Source organism: Scyliorhinus canicula, chromosome 1 (genome assembly GCF_902713615.1).
Source record: "Scyliorhinus canicula chromosome 1, sScyCan1.1, whole genome shotgun sequence".
NCBI classification, from domain to species: domain Eukaryota; kingdom Metazoa; phylum Chordata; class Chondrichthyes; order Carcharhiniformes; family Scyliorhinidae; genus Scyliorhinus; species Scyliorhinus canicula.
In genome coordinates, this window is record NC_052146.1 from 265,875,754 (window position 1) to 265,898,092 (window position 22,339).

General features: G+C 48.0%; 1 protein-coding gene across 11 annotated transcripts in view; it reads left to right on the forward strand.

The window, feature by feature from the left end:
- The window catches only part of mta3 (metastasis associated 1 family, member 3), a 459,196-nt gene that overhangs the window by 241,387 nt on the left and 195,470 nt on the right, over positions 1–22,339 (forward strand). For all 11 annotated transcript variants that reach the window (XM_038812863.1, XM_038812864.1, XM_038812860.1 and 8 more), the window contains 3 exons: positions 7,658–7,747; positions 11,037–11,195; positions 14,274–14,309. In XM_038812863.1, the coding sequence (XP_038668791.1) occupies positions 7,658–7,747; positions 11,037–11,195; positions 14,274–14,309 (285 nt within the window). The remainder of the gene's footprint in view (positions 1–7,657; positions 7,748–11,036; positions 11,196–14,273; positions 14,310–22,339) is intronic.

Here is a 22,339-nt window from a genome sequence, read left to right on the forward strand (position 1 = left end):
GCTTCTGGGTATAATTTATGTCCTGTTAGTGTTAAAGAGGCAAACAGGTGCCAGAGTGTGGCGACTAGAGGCTTTTCACCGTAACTTCATTGCAGTGTTAATGTAAGCCTACCTGGGACACTAATGAAGATTATAAAACCTCTCAATAATACCAACAATAATGTGATTAAATGCCTACAGTGCTGCACGTTTTAACAATCTTGGGTGAATCTTATCATGACCGTACAGGACATTGTAGTAGTACTGTGGTTGGTACCTTCCGGACCCACAGTGTTTTTGTTCATGAAATGGAACTGATAAGGTTTTGTTTTGTTCCTGCTGATTTGTTTGATAGTAATTGATGCAGGGTCTACCAAAGAGAAGTGGCCTACCTAAAGTATAAACTATCTTTGGTTGTGTGATTTCTAATTATTGGTACATAAAAATTGGTTCATTTTGCTGAGGATTTTAGATTAGTCGTACTTTGGAGTTAGGTTTTATATAAATTAGATTAGATTGACATAAAACCTCAAAAGTAGAAAGATGCATTGTCATTGAGAAATATAAGGACGTTTGTGAAAATTGTTGAAATCTTTATTAATTTAAAGCATGCACGAAGAATCAAATAACCCTGGAACAAGAGTTAGTTTTTGTTTTCTTCATTCTTTCATGGGATGAGGACGTCTCGGGTAAAGCCAGCATCTGTTGCCCATCTCCAATTGCCCTTGCCATTTCAGAGGACAGTTAAGATTCAACTACGTGGCTTTGGGTCTGGAGTAACATGTACGTCAGACCATTTGGGGGAATTTTATGGCCCCATCCACCGGCGGGTGTTTTTGGTCTGCCAAAGTCAATGGACTTGAGCACCTCGCTGCATTTTTCAGCTCTGTCCCCACGTCAGGGCCATAGAATCTTGTCCCCGCTAAAGATGGCAGATTTCTTTCCCTAAGGGCATTAGTGAACCAGATGGGTCTTTATGGCAATCAATGATGGCTTCATGGCTCGCTGTGTTTTCCAGATCTCCATCATTTCATCTAAATTCCACCTGCTGCCATATTGGGACTTAAACCTATGACCTAAAAGCACCACTATGCCACCATCTCCACGCCCCGCTCTCCCAGTAAAACAAAATAATAACAAAATAGTGACAGAGGGGGAGGAGTGTGAAACGGCTCACCACCACTCGCACAATTGGTGACAGCCATGGCTGAGGGCCTTGACAGAATGTGCGCCTCACTGGGGGATGTCACCCAGTAGCAGGTCAACCTTGATGAGGTTCTGCGGGATATGTCCGGCTCAGATGGGCATGACAGAGGCGCTGCCGAACATGTCCCAATCACTGAGGAGCATAGCCGTAGGCATTGACACGATGGTGCAGACCATGGGGAACCTCCAGGACTGACAGAGCCAGATGATGCAGGGGCAGCTGTGGCTTGAGCCAGCTGCCCCTCAATCCCAAGGTGAACCCCAGGGTCCTATGGGCGCCGATCGAGAGGAAAGGATGCTGAGTGCCAACTCATACCCTTCTCATGGAGTGACGACGGTGGCCACCAGCTCCCCCAAGTTCCACCCCTCTGATGGGATCACGTCTCACAGCCAGCACATGGATCAGGGTGGCATGGCTGTGCATGTGCCGATGACAAGAGGACGCCTGCCGGGGTATCAAAGGTTAAGGGATGAGATATGCAGGTGGCTGCCTCCACCTCTGAAGTGCATCCTGGGGACACATCTAGATGTAGCGGTGGAACTAGGAAAGTAAAGCACATTGAGGATCACTGAGGACACTGGGGATGGGGTGGAGGGGGTGGGGGGGGAATGGTGGCAGCAACATCGGGAGGGTGGGGAGTTGTTGCACACAATAAACACACTTGTTCACTACCAGTATAACGCCTCTGTCACTTTTTTCCACAGTGCGGGACGATCTCCAAACCCTTGGCCCATCTTTCCAGACATCACCCCCACCCCCCCTCCCCGAGCACACTGCATGCAGCTGATGGAATCAAGCGAGCACTCAGCAGACAAGCAGGTGTGAGACTATGGCATAGATCGAGGAGTACTGGCGCTCAGTTCTCTGCGGGTTATCATCACCTCCCAGTCCTCGACAGTGACCCGCTGATGGTGCCAACACAGTCCCAGCACCCTCGAATGATGTGACACAGATCCTGGGAAGGTGAAAATGGAAGTGCAGGGGTTGGTAAGGTAGCGATGACGGACCAGGCCATGTCCTCAGTGAATCGGGCGAATATGAGGGCCACCTTGGCCCTCCAGACTTGCCACACCCTCGCCGCTGCCACCTGTCCCACAGCCTCCGGCTGGTCCTCTGGTTCCTCTGTGGGCTCATCCTCCAGCCCCTGATGGTCCGGCGTCTCCTCATCATCCTCCTCTGAGGTGGCCATATGTTCCTCATCACCAACCTCCAGCATGTCAGCCCGCTGCTGTGCGAGAATATTGAAGCCACAGTGGACCACCACAAAGCGGGCAACCCTCTGGGGAGTGTACTGCAGGGCACCAGTGGAGCGGTTGAGACAATGGAGCTGCACCCTGAGGAATACGATGCACTGCTCAATGACAGCCCGGGTGGCTGCATGGGCCTCGTTATACTGGGTCTCCATTTCGGTCTCAAAGCTCCCTACTGGCTTCATTAGCCAGGTCCTCAGCGGGTTCCCCTTATCCCCCAAGAGCCAGCTGGCCTTCCAAGGGTGGTCCTCAAAGAGGGAGGGGTGTCCGACTGCCCCAGGATGTAGCTGTCGTGGCCGCTCCCCAGGAAGCGTGCACGCACATGCATGATATGGTGGTCGCACATGAGCTGTATGTGCAGGAAGTGGAACCCCTTCCTTTTAACGTAGGGCGCTCCCAGATGGCCCGGTGAGCACAGGTGATGGCGGAGAATCCTGCAGCCCTGACATCTTGCCGGGCTTGGTCCATGTCAAAGATTATGTAGTTTTCCGCCCGCGCATGCAGCGCATTGGTGACCTGTCTGATGCACCTGTGGGCTCTACCCTACGATATGCCACATAGGTCCCCGCTCGAGCCCTGGAATGGTCCCCAGGCGTAAACGTTCAGGGCTGCGGAGATCTTGACAACCACCAGGAGGGGGTGTCCCCTTCCTCCATGTGGTGCCAAGTCCACGAGGACATGGCACAGATGCCGCACCATCTCCTTGTTGCGGTGGAGCCTCCTGCGGCACGCACCGGTCCGTCATCTGTTCAAACGACCAACGATGCCTATACACCCCGGGCCATCATGGGACTCCCCCTCTGGGTCCCTCCCTGGTCTGATGGGCGGCTGTGTCCTCGGGTCCTGTACCCTGGACACCCGCATTTAACGTTACCTGGACCGGGTGCTGGTCCCCTCCCCCGGGCACTCACCCACCCTCCGGCCGTGGAAATGTCCCCGGAGCTGTGTCCCATCCCTTGGGTGTTCGGATGTTGACTGCTGCTTGTGTGTGTTCCCTACGCAGTGTTCAGGCATCAAGGTGTGATTAGGATCTAGGCAACTAGTCCCACTTGCTACATGTCCCGCCTTTCCACGGGAATCCACTTGGGTTGTTTGAACTGCTCACCTAATCCCAATTCCCTATTGGCAATAGCCTTCAGCCGCATGGCCAGAGGCTTCGGCAGTCTGTGGGGGTTATGAGTGGTCAGTGGGGTAGACTGGTAAGGACAAGGATTGCCCCGGATCGGGTACACACGATTGAGGGGTTGGCATAGTGGTGCCGCTTGTGGGTTGCCCCCCCCCCCCCCCCCACCTCCTATCCTCCCAAGGCTGCCCACCCCTGCGGACGGTCTCCCCCTGCTTAAGGACCCGTCCCTGCACTTTGATGGCAAGCCCAGCGCCCCCGGCTCTTTGCCTGTGAGCAAAAATGTTTACTCACTTTCTCGGCTCCTCACAGAAGCAATTCCGCCAGGTTCACGTTTTTTAAAAGGAGTTCCAGTCGCTACTCCTGATTAGTGACCACTTGCTGGGGAGGCTGATGAATCATGGGTGGCAGCTGGATATGGGGTGGCTCTCGTTAATTATATGGAAAAAGGGCTTACTTGGTGACAATTGGTTCTCGCCACGTTACGGCGTTTTTATTTAATTTCATTTCATTTCAAGTCTTCTTTAGGCACCTGGTAAAAGGAGGATTAGGTCCAATCGAGGACCAGAAAGGGGATTTACACATGAAGGGAGGGGGCATGGCCGATGTATTAAATCATTCTTTGCACCTGTCTTTACAAAGGATGAAGATTCTACGAAGGTGAAAGAGGAGGCCATTAATGTACAAGAAGGATTTAAAATTGATAGATGGGGTATTGTCTCTACTTAAAGATAATGAAATGAAAATCGCTTATTGTTACAAGTAGGCTTCAAATGAAGTTACTGTGAAAAGCCCCTAGTCACCACATTCGGGTGCCTGTTCGGGGAGGCTGGTACGGGAATTGAACCCGCGCTGCTGGCCTGCCTTGGTCTGCTTTAAAAGCCAGCTCTTTAGCTCAGTGTTCTAAACCAGCCCCTGCATCCAAGGATACGGAGAGCAGAAATTACAGAGATATCGATCAGAATTTTCCGGTCTCCCTTAGACTCGGGTGGTTTCAGAGGACTGGGGAATAAGTTACACCCTTGTTCAAAAAGGGTGTAAAGATAAGCCCAACAATTACAGATCAGATGGTGGGGCAACTTCTGGAAACAATAATTTGAGACAAAATTTATAGTCAAATGTGAATTAAGTAAGAAAAGCCAGCATGGATTTGTTAAGAGAATAATGTATTTGACTAAAGTGCTGAGTTTTTTGAAGAGGTAACAGAGAGGGTTGATAAAGGCAATGCTGTTGATGTGGTGCACATGGACTTCCAAAAAGCATTTGATACAATGCCGCATAACAGACTTGTGAGAGATTTTACAGCACATGCAGCAAAAAGGAAAGTAGCAGCATGGATATGGAATTGGTTGAGTGGGAGGTTAATGGAGTAGTGGTTAATTGGTGTTTTTTGAGTTCGAGAAGGTTTGTAGTGGAGTTCCTGGGGTCAGTGTTGGGAGCCTTGGTCTTCCTGATGTATATTAATGACCTAGACCTTGGTGTACAGGGCACAGTTTCAAAATTTGTGGATGACACAAACTTTGAGGCACTGTAAACTGTGAGGAGGATAGCATAGAACTTCAAAAGGACACAGACAAGTTTGTGGAATGGGCAGCCACATGCCAGATGAAGTTCAATGCTAAGAATATGGAGTGATTCATTTGGGAAGGAAGAACAATATAAAATAACGGTTTCCATTTGGAGGGAGGCACAGGAGCAGAGGGGCAGAGAAATATATGTGTATGAACCATGGAAGCTGGCAAGACAGGTTAAGAGCATTGTTAATAAAGCATAGAATACAAGAGCAAGAGGTAATGTTGAACTTGTCAAAGACACTAGTTTGGCCTCAGCTAGAGTATCATGTCCAGTTCTGGAGAGAGTGCAGAAAAGATGCACGCAAATGGTTCCAGCGATGAAAACTTCAGTTACGAAGAAGAAAAGTTGAAGAAGTTGGGACTGCTTTCCTTGGAGAAGAGAAAGCTGACAAAAGGTTTGAAAGAGGTGTTCAAAATCATAAGGAATCTGGACAAAGTAGGTGAGGGGGGGTGGGGGGGACTGTTCCCTCTCCTCAAAGGATCGAGAGAGAGAACATTTTAGGTGATTGGCAAAAGAAGTGAGAGCGACATGAGCAAAAACCTCTTTTGCGCAGTTAGTGGTTGGGGTCGGGAATGGACTGCCTGATATTGTGCTGGAGGCAGGTTCAATCGAGGCATTCTGAAAGGAATTAGACTGTTATTGGAAAAGGAAGAATGTGCAGGGTTATGGGGAGAAGGCAGGGGAATGGCACCAGATGAATTGCCCTTTCAGAGAGCAGATGCAGACAAAATGGCCTGAATGGCCTACTTCTGCACTGTAACATTGCTGTGATTCTGTGGCATAATGTTTAAGACACTGAAGGATAGAAAGGAAATCGACAGTGCATAAAAACATTAGGACACACAAGAGCAGGTTAGTACTTGCATTTTCTATAATTATAGTACTAAATTAAACAGACAACATGAATTTGACAGAAGATCTCACCTGACAAACTCCCCTGGGATAATTTAGGGTATTACGCTAAAGTCGACAGCAGCACTTGTTATAATTTAGTATATTTAGACTTTCAGAAAAGTTTGCTGAAGCTCCATCTGAAATATTTCGAATGAAGTTCAAAGCTACAGGAATCCAACATACGTTGGCTAGAAAAGAAATTATAGGAAACGCACTACTCCGATATTTGAACAGTGTCACGTAATTCTACAGGTGTTAATGCTCAGGGTCGGGAGGTCGGTTAGCCCAGTTGGTTAGACGGGCTGGTCTGTGATGCAGAGTGAGGCCAAGAGAGCAGGTTCAATTCCTGTGCCAGCTGACATTATGAGGTTACCATGAAGGCCCCCCCTTTCTCAACCTAGTCCCTCACCTGGGGTGTGGTGACCTTCAGGTTAAATCACCACCAGTCAGTTCTCTCTCGCAAAAGGGAGGGAGCAGCCTATGGTTCTCTGGAACTATGGCGACTTTCAAATCTAAACATTTTTGAAGCCCTAACTTGGATCAGTGAATTCATCCTTGCCTCGAGTTCAGAAGATTGAGGACTCGATTCCCAATGCAGATGCACATAATCTAGGCTGACATTTTAATTGAACTTATATCAGTGATATTGGTCAAACGATGAATATTGGCCAGGGCACTGGCAGAATCAGCAGCTATTCTTAGAATAGTTTCATGGGATCTTAAGCCAAATAATCTCATTGTACCTGTAGATAAAGTCAAGGGAAGCATAAAAGATCCCATTAAACCTATTCAGGACAGATAATTCAAAACTGGATAATCCTGAAATATTAAAAAAGGTCCCTCCTTACAAACCTACTCTCCTCCTTAGCAACTACTACATGGTATTGCCAATCATAAGTATGAAGGTTACATTTGAGAGCTTTATTTGCAGTCCAGCTTAATTGGGTGCACGGTTTGGAGAATTGTGGAGATGAATTTTTGGTGATGATATTGCCACTGGAAACAAAATGACTAAACATCCATCATTCTAACAGTAATCCAAACATTTCTGAATTATACAGCTTTTGATAGTTTAATTGGTTACCTTTCAACTGAAGCAGCAACATTGTAGCTTATCTTTTTAGTCTACAATATTTTTTGTTTAATGCTCAATTGAAGGGATAACCAGTGGAACAAAGATTAATGATGTGATTATTTTAACCGGCTGTTTATAGAATGTGCTTCTGAAGGTTCAGCATATTTCTGAGAATTAAGCCTTCCATTTGTAGCAAAATAATTTGCATGTGAATTTCATATTTTGTGAAATTAAATATTGTAGCCGGATTTCTCCGACCGTTGGGATTCTCTTTCCCTGCTGGCAGCACACCCCCGCCCGTGTGTTTCCTGGTGTCGCGGGATAGCTTCAATGGGAAATCCCATTGACAATGGTGGGAAGGGAGAATCCTGCTGCCTGCTTGTGGCACTTTGCTGAGAAACACGCGACTGGGGGATTGCAGAATCTTGCCCTGTGTGTTAGAAGAATGGACAGAAAGTTATTTTTTTGTAAGTTCCACTTAAAGAGTGCTGCTTAAATATCTAGGTTTGTGACAACGATGCCTGTACATGAGATGTCTCTTCTTTCATCCTCAGGTACAATGAGATTTCCAGAGGCAATGAAAAGACCACTGAGTATCAAAGCTCCTTTGCGGAAGCCTCTGACAAGTGTTATCAAGTATCTTGGTGGGTGCTGAAATTTTGGTAATTGTCTGGTAATTTATGAAATGATTTTAATTAAATGTAATTTTGATACAACACCGTCATTTACAGGTAATTAACTCCAAGATGAACTGGAACTGTAGCAAGAACTCCATAGCAGAAACTTGTAAAAGTAAAGAGATGAACTATCCATGATGTGTTCTGGGATATCATCTATTGATCTTTAAGCCATGTAAATTGAGATCTTTGCCACATGCTGTCTTAACTGCTCATAAAGCAAGTAGAAGTCGCCATCGTCCCAGATGACCAAAAGCTATTTTCCCCTTTGAGGGGGAGAGCTGACTGGTGGTGATTTAACCCGAGGATCACCACATCTCAGGCAAGGGGCCAGGTTGAAAAGGCAAGGCCTTCATGAATTAAGACAGCATACGGCTGCACGAACTCAATTTAAATGTAATTTCTCAAAAACAGCAACTGCCACCCTGTCCTGTCTTCTGTCTCACTCACAGAAATTCAAACTGATCCATTTATTTTAAAATGTGATCAAATAATAAAAATCCATAGATGTTACAAACCAACAATAAACCCCCAAAATGAACAGAATTATTAAAATCTTATATTTGGCAGCAGGTGAGGCAGGGCTGAGTTGAGCAGTATTAGGGAGGTGAAAATGGGCATTCTTTAGCGATGGAGCAGATATGTGGTTTGAAGTTCATCTTGGGGTCAAAACTAGGGGCCAGGGAGAGTGATGGAGTTTGTGGCTAGGGAGTGAAATATTTTTTTTATAAATGTTTTTTTATTGAGTTTTCATATTTTATATATGACAAATTACAAGTTATTAGAGAGAGAGAAAAAAAAAGGAAAACACAAAAATTTAACATGAATATTTACAGGTAAGCATCTTCATAACAATAATTGTGGCCGCCCCCTTTAGCCAGCATACATATTTTACATTTCCCAATATGGCCGAGGCACATGTTTATAGGCATTTATGTATAGTTTGGTTTTGGGCCTTGGCTTGCCATCAAACCCCCATACCGAGCCCGTAGCCCCCCCCCCCCCCCCCCCCCCCCCCCCCGGCTACCTTCCCCCGATTCCCGTCCATTTTCCCCTGGTTCTTGGCCACCCGACTATTCTTCCTCATGTACGTTGGCCACAAACAGGTCCCGGAACAGTTGCATGAATAGCTCCCACGTTCTGTGGAAGCCGTCGTCCGACCCTCGGATGGCGAATTTGATTTTCTCCATTTGGAGAGATTCCGAGAGGTCGGACAGCCAGTCTGCAGCTCTGGGTGGTGCTGCTGACCGCCAGCCAAACAGGATTCTACGGCGGGAGTGAAATATGTAGTAGGGTCTGAAGACAGTGGCTTTGATCTCCCCAGTAAGTAATTGGGGGAAATTTCTGCTCATCTAGTACTAGACGTTGATAAATAGTCTGATAATTTAGAGTCAAGTGAGATTTGTCAAAGTTGCTGTGCAAATTGATACTGCATATCAGCATATAGATAAGGAATATGAGGGATGATGATAGAGCAGATAAGGATAGGTCCTTAGGGGACACCAGTTGTAATAGAATGGGAGTAGGAAGAGAAGCTATTGCAGGTGATCTTCTGGCTATGACTGGATAGAAAAGAATGGAACCGAATTAGATGAAAGCTAAGCCTTCTAAGTTGGACAGTAGTGCTACTAACTAAGTCAAGCTGATCCTTGAGAAGATTGTAAATGGGAACTTGAGAAGACGTTGGGATAGGAGCTGGGTACTAGTTTTGTTTCCACAGGTTGCAGAAAGGTTGAAGTAGGTGTTGCGCTGCGGGTGTTAAGAGAAGTAAAGAAATATCATTACATTGCTTGGCCCTAGATAGAAACCTCAGAGCTGTCAAAGCTTTATGGTTGGTCTGTGATGTGAGTGGGAGAATTAATGTGAAGGCGAGATTGAGTGAAGGGAGATGTACAAAGATGTCCGAGGAGTGGGCATATACATTCTCCATAGCTCAGCAGTGGATAGATAAGAGATGTTCCAATATTACAATATACATACTATTAAATGTTAATAGATGAGTTTTAACTTTGAAACTCCACTTATTTAGTATTGATCGTACGTAGTGACGAATGTACTTTGACCCAATGTGATGTGAATTTGCATTAGACAGAACATTATTTGTACTTGAAGAACTGTTATTTTGAAAAATATATCTTAGTGGTTTGTATACAACATGCAATACATTGCAAGCCATGTCAGGTTAGTGCATATATTATTATTGTAATCGGTTATAGAAATCCATAGAATCCCCACGGTGCAGGGGGAGGCCAGTCAGCCCATCGAGTCTGCACTGACCCTCTGAATGAGCAGCCTACCTCCGCTCACTCTCCTGCCATATCCCTGTAACCCCATAACTCCATCTTAATCTGTACATCTTCGTACACTCAGGGGTAATTTAGCATGGCCAGTCCACCTAACCTGCACATCTTTGACTGTGGGCGGAAACCGGAGCACCTGGAGGAAACCCACGCACACACTGGGAGAATGAACAAACATAGACAGTCACCCAAGGCCAGAAGCCAACCCGGAAGTGAACCCTGTGAGACAGTTTGGTTAGTTCAGTTGGCTGTATGGCTGGTTCGTGATGCCTTGCAACGCCAACAGCTCTGGTTCAATTCCCATATCGGCTGAGGTTATTCATGAAGGCCCTTCTCAACCTTACCCCTCACCTGTGGTGTCATGATCCTCAGATTAAATCACTACCAGTCAGCTCTTAAAGGGGAGAGCAGCCTATGGTCCTCTCGGACTGGGGCAACACTTTTACATTATAAAAGATTCTGCACATCCTCTTCTGGAAGACTGAGATAATCTTTTTTTTAACATGGTCGGCTGAGGGATGAATATTCACCAAGGGCATCAAAAATAACTCCCCTGCTCTTCTTTGAAGTATATTCCTATGGAGTTTAGAATATCAAATTCTTGGAGGGCTAGATACTGAGAGGCTGTTTCTTCTGGCTGGAGATTCTCTAATTTGCAAACTCCACATGACTGGAATTGAACCCGGGTCCGTCGAGCTGTGAGGCAGCAGTGTTAGCCACTGTGCCGCAGAATATCAGCCCATGATCCCTACTGAATAGCAGAACAGGCTTGACGTTTGTGCTCCAGCTCCTATTTATCATGTTCTTATGGGAATTGCAAGGAACAGTGTTCATTATATTATTTAAGACCTTGCATCAATAACCAAAATATTAGTTAAAATTGTCATCACATTTTTTGATCTTCCGCTCTTTAGTTTACATCCCTGATTGTATTTAACCTTTTTTCCAATATACAGAAGTGCATCCCGCTGTCAAGCCAAAGGTGTTGAGAAGGGTTCCAAGCCTCGTTTCGGGGAACTCCAGTCAATCACCAAAACGACTATTTACAATTCAAAACCATGGCTCTCCAACAATTCTAGGAAAGCAAATCTACAGCCAGCACAATGGAGTGGATGGTTAGTTTGACACCCAAGTTTGATTACTAATTGTGTGTTCAGTCAAGTGACATATTCAGTGTTCATTTGTCCACTTTTAATATTATTATAGACCCTCATTGTTGCCTACATTTTCTGATCTTCAGGAGGAAGGTGAATTATGGGGCTGGATTCTCCGTTTCAGCGGCTAAGTGCCGGGGCCAGCGGAGCATGTGTGGTCTTTTACGACCAAAAAAATCGGCACCAACCCCTCACCGATTCTGGGACCAGTGAGGGGCTAGCACTGGCGAGGGGTGAAACTCCCGACTCCCGCACCGGAAATGGCCGTGTCCTGGGCCGCGCACGCGCATAGCTGACGGTCTGCAGCACTCGCGGCGTACAACATGGCGCCAGCCGTGCACGGGCCCCACCAACCATCCGCAACCCCATAGCCCTCCCCCTGGCCCCCCCTTGGCCACCACCCCCCCCCCCCCCACCAGTCTATCCCAGCCCTCACAGAAGTCCCCCCCCCCATCCCCCACACCCCTCCGCCAGCAGCACAAATCCCAGCCGAGTGTGGCGGTGCTGGATACAGTCCGCAGCTGCCACGCCGGATTCCCGCACGTCGGGGGTGGAACATCGCGGGAGGGCCGGACGGTGATGCGCCAACGGCGTTGCAACGGTGCGATGATGCCATTTCCGAGGGGGATGGAGCATGGCTGACCTGCATCAAACCAGCGCCGGCCCCGATTTTGGCATCGGGCAGCAGAGAATCACGCCCATGGTTTTTGTTGTACAGTTTTACACCGAGTACATTTGTGTCAGGTGATGCTTTACAGCGTTCGAAAATGGCAAATAATTAACTTTGAACACTGGCAATTTGACTGTCGGTCAAGGCAGAGGCTTATATTTGACATCACCTGGGCTATGAGTTGAATCCATAATTTTTCTGTAGTTTTGAATAATCCAAAATCTTTTCTATTCAAACTATTGAAATGAGTCTGCCAGAGTAGTTTTGAGTCTCAGTCTTTGATAAATATGTTTGCAACAACACTCCTTTTATATTGTAATTTTAATGAAAATGCCAACATATATTATGCAGATTTTCTGTTCATTAAAGCACGTGGAGCAATTTGATTGCTCTCAAAGTCACCTTCTCCAAACTGGTAAAAACAAAATTAGATTAAAATTTGGCTTTTCAGATCACACGCCTCATTCCAATATGTTGGTCTGTTAGGCCATCACAGAATCACAGAATGATACAGCACAGAAAAGACCCATCGGCTCATCGAGTCTGCACTACCGCATAAAAAACACCTGACCGACCTACCTACCTAATCCCATTTGGCAGCACTTGGCCCATAGCCTTGAATGTTATGACGTGCCAATACTTTTGAAGGATATGAGGCAACCGACCTCAACCACCTACCAGGCCGTGCATTCAAGACTGTCACCCTCTGGGTGAAAAGTTTTTCCTCAAATCCCCCCTAAACCATCTAGCACTTGGGGAAAATGGGATCAAAGGCTATAGGGAGAAAGCAGGATTAGGCTATTGAGTTAGATGATCAGCCACAATCGTGATGAATGGTGGAGCAGGCTCAAAAGGCCTCCTCCTGCTCCTATCTTCTATGTATCTATATAAACCTTCTGCCCCTGACCTTGAACTTGTGTCCCCTCACACTGACCCTTCAACTGCTACCGTGTCTATATCCCTCATAATCTTGTACACCTCAATAAGGTCACCCCTCAATCTTCTCTGCTCCAGCGAAAACAACCCAGGCCTATCCAACCTCCCTTCATAATTTAAATGTTCCATCCCAGCAATATCCTGGTGAATCATCTATGCACCTCCTCCAGTGCAATCACATCCTTCCTACAAAGTGGCGACCAGAATTGCACACACTAGTTTAGCTGTGGCCTCACCAAAGTTCTATACAACTCCAACATGACCTCCCTGCTTTTGTAATGTATGCCTCGATTGATAAAGGCAAGTGTCCCATTTGTCTTTTTCACCACCCTATTAACCTGCCCTTCTTCCATCTGCTTACTTGATTGAAGTAATTCCTCTACTATTATCATCAATGTGGGTGGGCAAATGCAGCATCTGAAATGATCACCCAGGAAGGACTGAAATGTGCTTCCTGAACTCGTTGATCTTGCTGGTATTGTTAGGATTGGTGTGGGTGGCCTTGCCCAAGAATGGAAACTCGGCCAAAGCTCCAGCCCAGTAGGTAGTACATGCCAGATGAGGGCAGGATGGATTATGTTAATTCTAACAGTAAGAAAGAAGGAAAAAATGTAAGAAATAGAAAATTCCAGGCCAGGATTTCAGGGTCCAGGACATGATCCTCAGTCGAAATGTCTAAGTGAAACCCCCCCATTCACCATGGAGCTGATCAGTATACCTGTTTTTACTAGACCTTTGAAGACTGAGCCCATTGGAACTCGTCATGGAAAGGTTACCACTGCCCCCACCCTCCAGCCCTTTTACATCAGTGATCTTGTTTAGGGTGGATGGAGGCCCAGCCTGGCTTCTGACTATTGGGGCAGATTTCAGCTGCAGTTAAACGAGAATGGACTTGGATCTGCAACCCCACCATCTTATCAACTCTCGGCCTGTGTTGTAGCTGGACTCTGCTAAAGGCTCAAAATTGGACACATAGCTACAATTAGCCTGAATGCTACATACAATAAGTATCCCTGACTTACTTGATACATTTTTCTAAAGTTACAGGTTCAATTATTGCCTTCCAAATTTAAACAATCTCAACTAGTACAATGCGGGGGTGACTCCAGGGTTGGTCCTAGTATCACCTGCTTGTGGCCAGTTGAAATTGGAAACTCAGTTTGAAGAATTGTGGATGCAAATTTGAGCAATCGTGTGTTGAAACAGGCGTGCAAATTCATTTTATATATACTGGGATAGTACAAGCAGAATGAACTGCTTCTACTTCAGGGATACTTTCAGATTGGGAGCAAAGGTTTATGATTATTTGGAGCTGCTGAAGGTGATATTTGGAGTTTAATTTGAACTCTTGTTAGAAAAATTGTGCAGATTTGCTGAATTGCGTATTTTGCAGTGAGCACCAAATAAATTACATGAACTTAATTTCTATTTAGGAAGTGTGAGGAAACGACTTTTGATGTCCTATCGGGGTAAGATTTAATAATATTTACTTGAGGCCTATGTTACAAGTTATATTGTCCCCAAGTTGTTTTCAGCACGGTAGCATGGTGGTTAGCACAATTGCTTCACAGCTCCAGGGTCCCAGGTTCGATTCCCGGCTTGGGTCACTGTCTGTGTGGAGTCTACACGTTCTCCCCGTGTGTGCGTAGGTTTCCTCCGGGTGCTCCAGTTTCCTCCCACAGTCCAAAGATGTGCAGGTTAGGTGGATTGGTCATGCTAAACTGCCCTTAGTGTCCAAAATTGCCCTTAGTGTTGGGTGGGGTTACTGGGCTATAGGGATAGGGTGGAGGTGTGGGCTTGGGTAGGGTGCTCTTTCAAAGAGCCGGTGCAGACTCGATGGGCCGATGGGCCGAATGGCCTCCTTCTGCACTGTAAATTCTATGACTTATAAAAAATAGGGAAATGCTATTTTAGCCACATTTATTTGCTTTTTTAAAAACATTGGCTGGAGTTCCTGGGCGCTGGGATACTATTTCCCTATAGGCATCGCATCCCGCCTGCGGGTTTCCCGGTGGAGTGGCTTCAATGGAGAATCCCGCCCATTGTCATGACATTCTTACATTCTGTGTAATGTTTCAATGTGCAGGTGGCCCCCGGTCATGTTGAAATGGTTTAAAATGTGCTTTCTTTCTGGTGCAACATGAATATTCTTCATAGGCCCTTTACTACACTGTTGTTTTAAATGTAGTACAAGATTGTTAAATGTCTTGTAAAGAGGTTTGCATAAATGGATCAAAGTGGTCTCTGTAATACCGAATGCCCAAAAAAACATTTTCATGGAGACTGCTGCATGCTTTCTTAACCTCAAGTAAAATGAGAGAAGTGACACTGTCGCCTATGCATATAATCTGCTTAACATTAAGATGTTTATGAACCTGTATGAGTTTTCATTCAATATTAATTATTTGTGTGCAGCTTTTAAAATTTCACCTTTCTTTAGACATTTGGCATTTTTGCAATGTCAAAATCACTGATATTAGTTATTATCAGTGAATATCTGCCCCAAAATAGAATAAGGGGCCGTAACTTCCTCGGAGTGGCAATCCATGGGGAGCACACCCTACCAACTTAATTGCGCTTCAATTGTCTCACCTGACCTTCCTGACTCAGGCCGGGTGAGGCTGAAGCAGCAAAGCGGATTCACAACTCCAGCTGCGAAGTGCAAAAGGAACGATGTGAAGGAGGGCCCCGTCCCCATTTTACAGCACTAGCTGCCGTAAACGGGTGAGTTTAAATGCCCTATTGAAAGGGAGAAGGTAAGTTTCTAAGGTAAGTAAATGGAATGTGGGTTGGGAGTGTGGACATCGTTGGGGGAGGGGATCGAGACATTGCGTGGGATGTTGCGATCCAGGGACGAAATTCTCCGACCCCCAGCAGGGTCGGAGAATCGCCTGGGGGCGCCTAAAATCCCACACCCGCCGTGGCAGAGATTCTCCGCCACCCGGGAAGTGGCGGGGGCAGGAATCTCGCCACTCCGATCGGCGAGGCCCCTGCGGTGATTCTCCGGTCCGGATGGGCCGAAGTCCCGCCGCTGGGAGGCCTCTCCCGCCGCCGAGGTTTAAACCACCTCTGGAACGGCGGGATCAGCGGCACGAGCAGGCCCCCGGGGTCCTGGGGGGGCGGGGGGCGATCGAACCCCGGGGGGTGCCCCCACGGTGGCCTGGCCCGCGATCGGGGCCCCCCGCTCACTCCGCGGGGCAGTGCCGTGGGGGCACTCTTTCTCCTTCCGCGCCGCCACGGCCTCCACCATGGCGGAGGCGGAAGAGAACCCCATATCGCGCATGCGCCGGCAGTGACGTCAGCGTCCACCTGCCGCTGACGTCACTGCCAGCGCATGCGCGGACCGGCGAAAGCCTTTCGGCCAGCCCCGCTGCCGGGGGCGCCGGTTTTTTGCACCGGTCTTCTGGTCGCAACCGCTCCGGCGCGGGGCTGGCCCCCAAAGGTGGGGAGAATTCCCAACCTTTGGGGAGGCGCAACCCCTGAGTGCTTGGCGCCACTCCCCCTACTCCAGGACCCTCCATCACGCCGGGTAGGGGAGAATGCCGCCCCAGAGATCGGAGGGGATCCAGACATGAGAGTGGGGGGAGGGAACCTGACATCGGCAGGCGGAGAGGGAATCCAGAAATGCGGTGGGGAGTGGGGGGGGGAACCCTCTGTACATAGAGGGGTGGGAGGGACTGAGGCAATCGCGTGACACCTCCTAGGAGTCAGTAGAAGGTGGTGTGGGATGTGCGGACGCAGGAACCGCAAATCCCTAGGTAGCCAGCAGCCCTGCCACCCCAGGCAGGTGGCAGCCAGAGCCTGTACCTTTCACATTGACCGGCAGGATGAGGAATCTGTGCTGTTAAATTGCATTGCGGCATCTAGAGTGGCTCCCAACAGGATTGCCGTGAGTCACCTTTAGAGATGGAACTCAATCCAGGTGCTGCAGCTTCCGTCATTGGGTGGTAGACATTCAACAGCATAAAATTTGGGATTCAACAATTAAATCTGTAAGACACGGAGGCGCGCATGGCAACTTAAGCAGGGGCCATTATAACCCCAATACAGGCAACAGTCAGTAAGACTCCCATTGATTGTGGTGAGGGAACACGGCCCGAGCCTACTGGGCCACGATTGGTTGCAGAACCTTCATCTGAACTGGCAACATTTTCCAGATGGGGACAGGAGGCCTTACAAGGTGCTAGGGAAGTACCCTGAGGTTTTCCAGCTAGGATCAGGAAAAAATAAGGGAGTCATGGCAAAGATACAGCTGGATCCGGACGCAGAGTCAAAATATTTTAGGGCCCGCCGTGTTCCTTATACACTAGGAGAAAAGGTGACCGCTGAATTAAGCCAGCTAGAAGGCCTCGATATTATCTGATCCACTGATTGGGCGGCACCAGTGCTTAAAGCGGACACGACAGTGAAGCTCTGCGGTGACTACAATCTAACGGTAAATAGAGCTTTCAGGTTGGACGGATACCCAATGCCTCTCATCAAAGATTTATGTACAATGCTGACTGCCGGTCATTCCTTTTAAAAAATAAATCCGGAGTGCATGAAGAGCCCAACAAGAAGAGGCATTTGCGAAAGTCAAGAAGCAGTTGACCTCATCAAGCGTGCTCACACATTACGACCCCACCAAATCGCTCCTAGTCACATGTAACATCCAGCCGTATGGCATTGGGGCAGTTTTATCCCATCCTATGGACGATGGCAGAAAGCGGCTGATTGAGTTTACCTCCAGGACCTTGGCCGCGGGAGAGCGCAACTATGCGCAGATTGAGAAAGAGGGATTGGCCGTTGTATTTGCCGTAAAAATGTTTTACCAGAATGTATGGCCACCGGTTCATGATCCTTATGGACCCAAGTTGCTATTGGGACTTTTTAAAGATGACAAAGCCATCGCGCCCATTGCCCATGCAAGAACACAGAGCTGGGCCCTTCTACTGGAAGCATACGAGTACTGGTTCGGGCTTCGTACAGGTAACCAATTTGCGAATGCAGATGTGTTAAGCAAACTGCCATTGCCGAAACGCCTTCTGTCTCTCCCATGATCCGATGAAGTGATAGCCACGTTAATCTTTATGGGCATACTGTCAGTTACGGTGTCCTAGATACGGGAATGGACGGAGACAGATCCCATACTGTCCAAAGTCTGCCACATAATTCTGTACGGGGCCAGCATTGGAAATTACCCAAGGAGTTCCAGGCATTTTCAACCAGACTGTCCGAGTTCAATGTTGAAGATGGTATCCTGCTGTGGGGAATGTGCGTTGTTGTTCCAATGAAGGGCCAGGATTCCATTTTTTTTTAACAGGCAATTTTATTGAGGTATTTTTGACATTGTAAAGAGTAACAATATGCATTAGTGTGCAGATACCAATTACAAAAAACATAGTGCAAATAACAGTACCACTCTTGCAGATAGACCTGCCTATCCTTCCCCCCTCGTCTACACTATTCTACACCCCCCCCCCCCCCCCCCCCCCCTGCTGAAGATTAGTTCTCCGTGAAGAAGTCGATGAATGGTTGCCACCTCCGGGCGAACCCCGATAGTGATCCTCGTAAGGCGAACTTGATTTTTTCCAAGCCCAGAAAGCTTGCCTTGTCCGACAGCCATACTTCAGTCCTTGGGGGCTTTGAGTCCCTCCAGGCCAACACTATCCGTCGCCGGGCTATCAGGGAAGCAAAGGTCACAATGTCGGCCTCTATCCCCTCCTGTACTCCCGGGTCTTCCGACACCCAAAAATCACCACCTCTGGACTCATCGCCACCCTTGTTTTCAGTACCCGGGATATGGCGTCTGCAAATCCCTGCCAGTATCCCCTGTGATTTGGACACACCCCGAACATGTGGACATGGTTCGCTGGTCCTCCCCCACATCTAGCACACTTGTCCTCCAGCCCAAAGAATTTGCTCATCCGGGCCACCGTCATGTGGGCCCGGTGAACTACCTTGAACTGAATCAGGCCGAGCCTGGCACATGTTGCGGTTCCATTTACCCTCCTCAGAGTGTCTGCCCATACGCCTCCCTCCAACTCCCCACCAAGCTCCTCTTCCCACTTAAGTTTCAGTTCCTCGGTCCCTGTGTCCTGCGCTCCCATAAGCTGCTTATAAATATCTGAGACTCTCCCCTCTCCCCTCTCCTACCTCACCCCTGGAAATTACCCTGTCCTGGATCCCCCTTGGTGGAAGGCATGGAAAGGACGGGACCTGTCTACGTACGAAATCCCGCACCTGCAAGTACCGAAAGTCATTCCCCCTCGCCAGCCCGAACTTCTCCTCCAGCGCCCTCATGTTCGCGAATCTTATACATCCTTCCCACCCCCGCCCTCCGCCACGCTCTAAACCCGCCATCCATCTTCCCCGGGACAAATCGGTAGTTGTCACATATTGGGGACCAGACCGACGCTCCCACTTCCCCTGCATGCTTCCTCCATTGGCCCCAAATCCGCAAAGCCGCCACCACTACAGGGCTGGTGGAGTACCTGGCCGGCGGAAATGGCAGGGGAGCCGTGACCAGGGCTGCCAAGCTGGTGCCCCTGCACGAAGCAACCTCCACCCATTCAGGATTCCATCTTGCGGGACTTGCGTAACGGGCACCCAGGGGTGTTGAAAATGTAGATGCTCGCTCGCAGCAATGTTTTGTGGCTGGGCCTGGATGCGGAGATAGAGAAGGTAGCCCAACAATGCAGGGTTTGTCAGGAGCATCAGAAGAGTCCGCCCCCTGCATCACTTCACTATTGGGAGTGGCTGGAGCGGCCTTGGGATTGGCTACATGGCGACTTTGCTGGCACTTTCGTAGGATCTATGTTCTTGATTATAGTGGATGACCACTCGAAATGGCTCGAAGTCCACAAAAAGACGTCAACTACCTTGAGGGCGACCACTGAAAAATTAGGAATCTCATTCAGCACGCATGGTATCCTAGGTCTTTTGGTCACCGACAACGGGATGCCCTTTGTCAGCGAGAAATTCACAGGCTTTATGAAGACAAACGAGGTAAGGCTTATCGACCCGGCTTCGAATGGGCTAGTGGAAACGCCGGAAAAAGCAAACTTTGGGATCAATGGACACTCGGCTGGCTAGAATCCTGTTTTGTTACCAGCACACACAACATGCCGCAAACAGTAGCACTGGCAGAATTGCTGATGGGTCGGAGATTACGGATCCATCTCAGTCTTAAGTTCAACCTCAGTCTTATGTGGGGCGACATGGTGGCACAGTAGTTTGCACTGCTAAATCATAGCACCAGGGACCCAGGTTCAATTCCTGCCTTGGGTGACTGTCTGTGTGGAGTTTCCTCCGGGTTCTCCGATTTCCTCCCACAGTCCAAAATGTGCAGGTGATGTGGATTGGCCATGCTAAATTGCCTCTTAGTATCCAGGGTTGTACAGGTTAGGTTACAGGGATATGGCAGGGGAGTGGACCTAGGTAGGGTGCTCTTTCAGAGGATTGGTACAGACCTAATGGGCTGAATGGCCTCCTCCTGCATGGTAGGAATTCTATGGCTCTATAGTCTGTGGTTCCTCGCAGGAAAGTACCCCACAGCCACAAGCAGCAAAGTCGTTGTCCAGAGGACGCAAGCGGACCAGACTGTTTGTACCAGGTGATTCCGTCTATGTTCAGAGCTTCGCAGGTGGCGCCCGGTGGATCTCTGGAATGGTTCTTCCGTCAGACCACAAGGTCGCGTCATGAAAGCCACATTGATCATATCCGAAATAAGAGACCAGGAGTGCTCAGAGCTCCTTGGGAGCACTTGCTGACCGGCCTACTCCAATTCTTCAAGACTCGTGTGTTGCCCCAAGGGGCACAGGGTATAGAGATGGGTGAGGCTGTTGATTCGGATTCCGACATGGAGATCCATGTGTCGGAAATTTCCGATGGGGAACAAGCTGTTCAGCCTCCAACAATACCTTTACTGCAGCGTTCGGTGCTGAAACTACGTTCACCTTCCAGGTATATGCCGCCTGGTCCGGCCCAGCAGGCGCCAGAGGCATAGTCACGAGTGAAGAGGCGCAGGCACCCTCCTACTGCATCGTCATTGGAAAGGTCTTCGGGGAGGAATGTTATAACCTGCACGAGACCTAAGCGGTAGAAAAAATTAGTCTTCTCACGAGCCTCATTGATTAAGAGCTTCCCTCGCTGAGGGACGGGGAGTCCATGGAGCTGTCATATTCTGCAATATAAAGGTCAACCTGCTTTGCAACCAACACTTCAGACCTGGCTGGGATCTGAAGAGCACTGTACATACTATTATTTCATAATAAATCTAGTTTCCCTTATCCACTGGTCTTGCACTCATCTGTCGTCACTAAATTTCCATTTCTGTAGTGGGCTAATAGTCCTTTATTTTCAGAATTGCCTACAATATGTGGCGCAGTGCTGAATTAACCAAAACCAGTTCTGAGGAAATTAAAATCATCTCCCATGCCTCTGGTTTAAGGATGGGGGCAAATTCAGTAAGGCTTGTCATTTCTGACAACTAGAGAGTTAGTATTTGTTAAGTGAGGGCATTATGTGGCTCTGCTTTGATGCCCCCAGAGTTAAGTAGTAGGTAAAAGGTAGATGAGAGCAGTGGAGTCGACGTTGTCTACATGGACTTTAGCAAGGCCCTTGACAAGGTATCACATGGTAGGTTGCTGCAAAAGGTTAAATCTCACAAAATCCGGGGTGAAGTAGCCAATTGGATACAAAATTGGCTTGGCGACCGAAGCCAAAGGGTGGTTGTGGAGGGTTGTTTTTCAAACTGGATACCTGTGACCAGCACTGTGCCTCAGGGATCAGTGCTGGACCCACTGTAATTTGTTATATATATATTAATGATTTGGATGAGAATGTAGGAGGCATGGTTAGTAAGTTTGGAGATGACACCAAAATTGGTGGCATAGTGGATAGTGAAGAAGGTTATCTAGGATTGCAACAGGATCTTGACCAATTGGGCCAATAGGCCGATGAATGGCAGATGGAGTTTAATTTGGATAAATGTGAGGTGATGCATTTTGGTAAATCAAATCAGGGCAGGACCTACTCAGTTAATGGTAGGGAGTTGGGGAGAGTCACAGAACAAAGAGATCTAGGGACACAGGCTCATAGCTCCTTGAAGGTGGAGTCACATGTGTACAGGGTGGTGAAGAAGGCATTCGGCATGCTAGGTTTCATTGGTCAGAATATTGAATATAGGAGTTGGGACGCCTTGTTGAAGTTGTACAACGGTAGCCATGATGTGGAGATGCCGGCGTTGGACTGGGGTGAGCACAGTAAGAAGTCTTACAACACCTGGTTAAAGTCCAACAGGTTTGTTTCAAACACGAGCTTTCGGAGCACGGCTCCTTCTTCAGGTGAATGGGCTGTCAGTGTCTATATGCGCGATCTTCCTGGAGATCCTCTCCACTTTGAGCCGGCAGTTTGCGGTGTCAATGGTAGCCATGATGTGGAGATGCCGGCGTTGGACTGGGGTGAGCACAGTAAGAAGTCTTACAACACCAGGTTAAAGTCCAACAGGTTTGTTTCA